The 7,302-nt window shown below is 42.3% G+C and overlaps 1 protein-coding gene and 1 non-coding gene across 2 annotated transcripts; both read left to right on the top strand.

Moving 5' to 3' along the window:
• Positions 1 to 141: 141 nt before the first annotated feature.
• Positions 142 to 2,741, top strand: RPL37 (ribosomal protein L37). The gene is made up of 4 exons (XM_065874406.1): positions 142 to 167; positions 902 to 1,037; positions 1,281 to 1,365; positions 2,632 to 2,741. Exons 1-4 carry the CDS (start codon positions 165 to 167, stop codon positions 2,699 to 2,701), a joined length of 294 nt encoding a protein of 97 aa, XP_065730478.1. The 5' UTR covers positions 142 to 164; the 3' UTR covers positions 2,702 to 2,741.
• Positions 2,473 to 2,551, top strand: LOC136121784 (small nucleolar RNA SNORD72). Its single transcript, XR_010655795.1, has one exon. It is a non-coding gene; the product is annotated as a small nucleolar RNA SNORD72 (small nucleolar RNA).
• Positions 2,742 to 7,302: the final 4,561 nt, after the last annotated feature.

Here is a 7,302-nt window from a genome sequence, read left to right as displayed (position 1 = left end):
GGCTCGGGATCCTCCTCTCGACTCCACCCACGCTGCAGCAACGGACGCTTGAGAGCGGTGCACCGCGTCCCGCCGGAAGTACTTTCCTGGGCGGAAGCTTCTGAGCGCGATATAGCGGAAGTGCCTGCGATTTTGCTCCCTTTGGTCTCGGCGGCAGAAGCGAGATGGTGAGTTGTTTGCAAGGGCTGTTGGAATCGGCTTCCATCCTAGCGCCCTGCGCCGTGTTCCTTGCTATCCGTGGGGGCCCGGCAAGGTTTCCGATAAGGGGAGCCGGTGGGCAGGAAAGGGACATGCGGTGGCCCTCGAGAGGCAGAAGAATGGCCCCTACTTGTCTGGGAGTGCGGGGCCTGCAGTCGTGGAGCTGCAGCTGCTCTAGGCACCTTGCTTCTGTCTGACCTTTGGGGAGCCCTCACAGCCCTGTCCGCCTATGGGAAAAGACAGAAGAAGCATAGTTTGAGAGTGGCTCTGTACGCCAAGGAATCGTTGGCGGTGGTCTCTGGGCAGGAGCTCTTAGATTTTGGAGTAGGGGTGGTAGGAAAACCACGTTATCTCGTCTTTTGCATTATATCTTTTTTTTAAGATAATGTAGCGGATTTCAAAACACAGCAGCTCTTGCAGGGGGCATTAGATGACGTGAAGTTCCGATAGAGGTTTCTGATTTAGCATTTAAGGGAAGTCAGACTCTGCTATGTTTATAGCATTTGAATTATTAATACATTGCAGTCGATTTGAAAACGTAAATAAAATAAATACACCACATTTTAAACAAAAAGAAAAGTCAGACTCCCACAGTTTGAGACCTTGTGGTTGTCATGAAATCTTATCAATAGTTTAACTGAAAACGTAAGAACGTGTGTAGAAATTGCTAGATTGAAGAATCGTCTGTCCCCTTAACTTGTAGACGAAGGGAACGTCCTCGTTTGGAAAGCGTCGAAATAAGACGCACACGTTGTGCCGCCGCTGTGGCTCTAAGGCCTACCACCTTCAGAAGTCGACCTGTGGTAAATGTGGCTACCCTGCCAAGCGGAAGAGGAAGTGTAAGTGCATGTTTACTAAACTCTGATAGAGTGTATCATGGCGTTGAGAATTCTCCCGTGTTTGTTACGTACCTCAGTGGGGCATGACTGAGCATTTGGTGGCCCCTAGCAGAATGGGACATCTGTATAGCGATGAAGTGGGGTTAAAACCCAAGGCAGGCATTTTGAAGTATATTGACCGACAGAGCTTACAAGGTGTGTGGGGAAAACCGTTTACAACCTTCACCTGAATGTGTGTTTTAGATAACTGGAGTGCTAAAGCTAAAAGACGAAATACCACCGGGACTGGTCGAATGAGGCACCTAAAAATTGTATACCGCAGATTCAGGTACAGTTTTTATGTTTCAGTTGTAGTTGGTTCTGTGAGCTTGCATAACTATCCTCTCAACTGCCCTGGTTGGTGGGATGAGGTGTTAGCAAGGGACTTCTTTCTTCTGCCACCATAAGCTTCAGATCAGTTAGTTTAGATCTTGTGAATCTTTCAGTAAACAGTAGTATGAGCTATACATGCTGGGGCTTAGTCGGAGCTAGACTCCAGAAAATGTGATGACATTCGTTAGCATACCTACATTTCACTTTCCTACCAAAATTTGTCAAGATGATCGTGCATAAAGGAGACTTTGGGGTTTTGTGGCTTTAGGCACGTGTGCTATAGAAAACTGTCAGTTGCTATTGCGTTTGTGTAGAAAGAAATTTTATAGTCTCCTCTTACTTAAAGACAGGCCTTAGAGTTTTAATTTCAGCCCCCATCTAGACTAAACAGAAACTGCATTTTAGTGGTAGCTTTTGAGGGGTTAACCCACGTAAGCACTCAGCTGAGGTGATTTCTTTGTTGGGGAGGGCGGTTGTCCTGTGCAGTGTAGGATATTAGCAGAATTTCTGACCTACTGCTGAATTCCAGGTTTTCACATTTTAAAAAACCTGAAGACGGTTTGGGGGTTTGTAAACACAACACCCTTAGATGTGCTTGTGTTCATTTGCTAAAGTGACCTTTCTTTGCGCTTTGCGCTTCCTAACGTGTAAGACTATTATACAGTAGTATAGGCTTAGGATTCAGTGGTCTGCTAGTTCAATGTAAGAGTTAAGAGCATGAATTGAAGCCAACTTTAACCTGTCTGTCCCTCAAAAGAGGGATAACGGTACACTTCAAGTAGGTGTTAGTATTAAATGAGTTTACGTTACAGAGTAGTCAAGCAGTTGAGAGAATGTCTGCCATTAAACACATTGTTTTTCCTTGGCTAAAGGAAAGTAGGGTCTCTGGCCCGTAATTTAAGAACTCGTTTTCACAAATGCCTTAGGAGCCTTACGTGGTGGGGAAATACTGGCCCAGTGATCAGTACAACCAAATATGTTGCCCTTTTTTCTTTTTTTTTTCAATTAAAGTTATCTGTATTCCTGAAATGGCTACCTTGAAGCAGAAGGAAGTAAATACTGCAGCTTATCAGTGATGTTGTAAAAATAAATGTCTGAACATATGAATTCAATATTGATTTCAGATTTAACTGAGATAAGCTCATAAAAATCTGTTATAGCAAAAATTAAAATGTATGCATTGGCATTGCTGAAGTAACTGTTCTTGTTTTTAACGGTGCAGGCATGGATTCCGTGAAGGAACAACACCCAAACCCAAGAGGGCAGCTGTTGCAGCATCCAGTTCATCTTAAGGATTTCAATTATTAGTCACGCAATAAATGTTCTGGTTTTGAAAAACTGTCTGGTGTGCTAAGGTATTTTTAATAGGCTTGTATCGATGATTTGTATAGGTTTGTGAATGGGACAGCTTAAAATCAGATTTACTTGTTAAGTGGCTGTTTTGGAACAGTAACTTTTGAACTGGGTTGTGGTACTGCTTAAGAGGACAAGGAACGAGCAGAATTCCAGGATTCCTTCAATCAGACAACACTGGCGTATGATGTGAAGAATATAGTGAATTTACATAGTACAAATCTTAGTACGACACATGGATATTTAAAATGTTAGAGTGAGTGAAAGAGCATAACTTAATTTCTTTTAGGAACATCTGTGGTCTTTGGGGAGTGGTTATCAATCGTTACGATAGGCTTTGGAGTACCGGTGAGAACGTGAAGGATAGGAGTTAAATGAACTCTATTTTAGAAAGGTGATTTTTTTCTTTTTTCTTAAAATGTTTACTGAAGTATAGTTGGTTTACAATATTGCGTTAGTTTCTGGTGTATAGCAAAGTGATGCAGCTATACATACACTTTTTCAGATTTTTGGAAAGGTGATCTTAACTGTTGGCTTGGCACCTAGGTTATAGGCTGTGCATGCCGTTTAAGGTCAGCTAAGTGAAAAACTAAAGCAACCTGCTCAGTGTGAGTCAACAACAAAATATGTAAGAAAGTTTGTAGGGCCACGGGCAAATACAGTGGATTGAGTAGAATATAAAGGAAGGCCAAGTATAAACTTATATTTGTAGGCTAAAGGCAATGATAAATAGATCCCTGGAATTATTTTAACCCTTAGCTGGGTGATCATTGATTTTCGGTGCTCTGAATTTTTTTTGCCTTGCTTTCCCAGTTCTAGTGTTACTGCCATTTGAAGTAAAGACAAGGCTGACTTTGTTGGACTGCTGAATGAGAGAATAGAACGTTAATTAAACAGCATAAGTGTTGGAACAACTGGCATAAAATAGCAGTGTGGCCAAGCTGTGCTCTCCTAGCTTTTAGCTTCCCATTGTATTAAGTATAACGTCCTTAACCTGACCTTGAAGGGGTCTTCATGATCATCACTGCCTCACCAATCTTACCTTTAGAATGCATTCCCAAAATTCTAGCTAATTCCTTTCCTCCCGCTTTTTTCCTAACTCATCCTTCAGGTCTTAGCTTATATTTAACTTCTACAGAAGCCCCTGCTGATCTAAATCTACATTGGGCTTCCTCCCGATATGTGAGACTCAACATAATGACTCAGTACTCTGTACTTTAGGGATGCATAATTGAGAGCATGGTTCCTGGATCCGGCTGACATTCGTTAATGTGATTTTACTGCTGTGCCTGTGCCACAGTTGTAAGCTGGAGGTCTTAACATTATGGGCTTCCGAGTTCAGTGAGTGAAGGTGCTTCTACAGTGGCTGCGGCCTAAAGTTGGTATAGTAGGTTCAAGTTTATGAAATTGCTTTTGACCTACAAAAATAGTGGTTTTAATATATTTTGGCTTCAGAGTACTGAAATAATCTAACTTGGTGTTAAGATCTTTCTGAAATCTTCCAGTGTTACTAATGGTTCATTCCTGAGTGATGGAGAGGCCCATTAAGATAGGTAATGCCCAGGATGGAATAAATATTAGGCCTTGAGGTGAATGGGCACTGACCTGAAGACGTGGAATTTGTAAATCCTGGGCCAGAAAACAATTGGCACAAAGGGGTTGTGAGAGAGGTGGGCAGTGATGCATTAAGAAAGGCCGTGTATTTGAGTGTAAGGGGAGCTTATCTCTTGTTTGCCAGTGCCTATGACCCTTGACAGGTTGGGTTTCAGTGGGAAATTGTCTGATGCAATGGTAAGTCTCCATAGATCATAGGTGGCTCACAGACCAATTGAGGCTGCTCCAATCACAGGTAAAATTAATTTTAAGACTCAGGGAGCAGCAGTGGGAGAGAGATGGAGCTGGGTTAACACATTCAGTATAGAATGCAATCAGGTGGATTCAGTTCATTGAATACTAGTTTGCAGGAAGTTCACATCTGATGTATCTCATGTCCTGAGGGTCAAAGTTGGTTTGGACAGTGGGCCACAATCTGACAAAAGATGCCTAGGGCCAATGCCACAGCTAAGGAATTTGTGTTTCTTGGGCAGAGGATACTCAGGACCAGATGAGTGTCACCAAAGGGTATCTGAAGTGAGACCCAGGAACATGTCTTAATGTTTTGTGTGTTTACTTGGCCTTTCAATCACAGATACTGTGGTTTGTCAGGTCTAGAGAAGGTGAGGGGCTTGGTAAGAATCTAGAGGGGTGAGGATGATCAGATGTGGAAGGTCTTGCGTATTATACTAAGGAGTTTGGACTTCAGCTTGAAGCAATGATAAATCATTGGAAGGTTTTAAGCACACACAATGGCATGATTAGTTATCATTAGCAAGATTAATATGGTGATGGGAGGTGATGGTATGGATGGGATACGTTTTGAAGCTGGAAAACCAGGCAACAGGTTCTTAAATAGTCTGAAAATGGTGAGGTTGTGGACTAAGGTAGCAGTGAGGCTGGCTGTAGGGGGGATGTCTCTACTGAGAACATGTAAAACTTAAAGGGAGTAGCTTCCAAGGCCCCTCTTCTGTATCAGGCTGCGTGAGGCTTCCATGAGATCACATATATAAAAATATAGCGGGACTTCCCTGGTGGTCGAGTCGTTAAGACTCCATGCTCTCAATTCAGGGGGCCTGGGTTCAATCCCTGGTCAGGGAACTAAGATCCCACATACTGCAACTAAGCCCGCGAGCCGCACCGGAGACCCAGAGCAGTCAAAAATGAATAAAAAAATAATAACTTAAAAAACAGCATTGTGTCTAGTGCGGTAGGCCTCAGAAATATTGGAGGTAGGAGTCTTGGATGTTTTGGACTGGGGGCAAGGAGGTGGTGCATTCACTGGGAGGGAATATAGGGTGGAGGCAACAAGGGGGAAAATTAAAGTTAGGTTTTGTTGCCTGTGCGATACCAAGAGGAAGTACATTGGAAGAAGTGAGTAAGCCTGGTGGCCGTTCAAGTGTAAAGCCTGGGCTAGAGGTCTGCATTTGGAAGTAATGAACAGAGAGTTGTGAAAGGGAACTGATTTTAGGGGTTAAAATGGTGAAGATAATTTAAATGGAGGTATGAGGTGATGGTGAGACCTGGTAGGCATTTAGAAATGATGAGAAAAAAAGGACTTCCTTTTTTCTTTTTCTCTTTTTTTTAAGGACTCAGTTTCTTGACTGATGAACTTCAGTAAACCATCCTTGACTCAGTAATGGTTGAAACCATTTGAAAATACAGATACTTAGAAAGAAAAGACAATCTGGAGAGGCTCAAGGAAAGATTTGGGGAGATGTCCATAGGAGACGCGAGGAGAGAGAGTGGTTCATTAATTTGTTCAACATACTACATACGATGATGCTACTATGTGCTAGGCAATGTTAGAGATACAGTGGGAGCAACAACCGACATGGTTGAAGTTGACAGTTGACTCTAGTGGTTGCAGAAATAGCCCAGGACGTAGGATAGGGTTGGAACCAAGTATTGTATGTGGCTGAAGCCAAGGAGAAAAAGATTTTAAAATTAAAAGAAAAAACCTTACAGGACTTGCAAAATTTAGGTTAGTGTTTACTTCCATAAACCTTGTTTCAATAGAGCAGCAAGAACAAAGCCAACTTGCTAGAGGTTCAGGGGAGATTGGGCAATGAGAAACTAAGAGTTTAAAATTAAATATACTTCTGGAAGAACCTAGATGTTCTATGATTCCCTTTCATTTCTGTTGATAAAGTGCCACTTATGAACCAGATCTAGTGACCTCTATGTGCCAGAAGCAGTTCTAGGCCAAGGAGATACAAGTGGAAAACAATGCAGACAAGGGTCCTTGTCTGACAAAGATTTCAATAGCATGTGTGTGTGTGTTGGGGGTTGACAGACCTAGAACAGGTAAGCAATTTTGGGTAGTGATAAGTGCTGTGAAGACAAAGATATAAAGAGTGTGATAGAGTGGGAGTAGAGGAACCTTTAGAAAGGTGGTTAAGAAAGTTAAATTATGGGAATTCTGTGGCGGTCCAGTGGTTAGGACTCTTCACTGCTGAGGGCCCGGGTTCAATCCTTGGTCAGGGAACTAAGATCCCAACCCTAACTTTTACCAAGTTAAATGATAAGGAGCTTTCTCTTTCTCATTCGTACTACATATGGATTGTATTTCATTCTTTTGTTGTTTTTTTTTTTTCCTCCAAACAAAAGGTAGTTCAGATCATAATCTAAGAGAAGCACAGGGCAGAGGCTATCAACCTCAGGAACCAAGAATGGCATCTGAAGCAAAAGCTTCCTTGTATGGTAAGGTAGAGGGATGTCTTGTTCAAAGAAAATACCAGTGAAAAAAAATGGTTCTCATGTACGCAGGTGGCTTGTAGATTACCACAGGTATGGTATGTTGATTGAGGTAAAAACACAGATCTTATTTTTGTGTCCTCATCTTTATACAGTGGAAATATGGTCCTGTGCCCCAGGATGAAGACTTGGTCTGACCCTTGTTTTTTTGGGTTATTCACAGATAACAAAAAATACCCTCCAGTCATGA

Source organism: Phocoena phocoena, chromosome 3 (assembly GCF_963924675.1).
Source record: "Phocoena phocoena chromosome 3, mPhoPho1.1, whole genome shotgun sequence".
NCBI classification, from domain to species: domain Eukaryota; kingdom Metazoa; phylum Chordata; class Mammalia; order Artiodactyla; family Phocoenidae; genus Phocoena; species Phocoena phocoena.
This window is presented reverse-complemented; position numbering and strand designations above follow the sequence as displayed.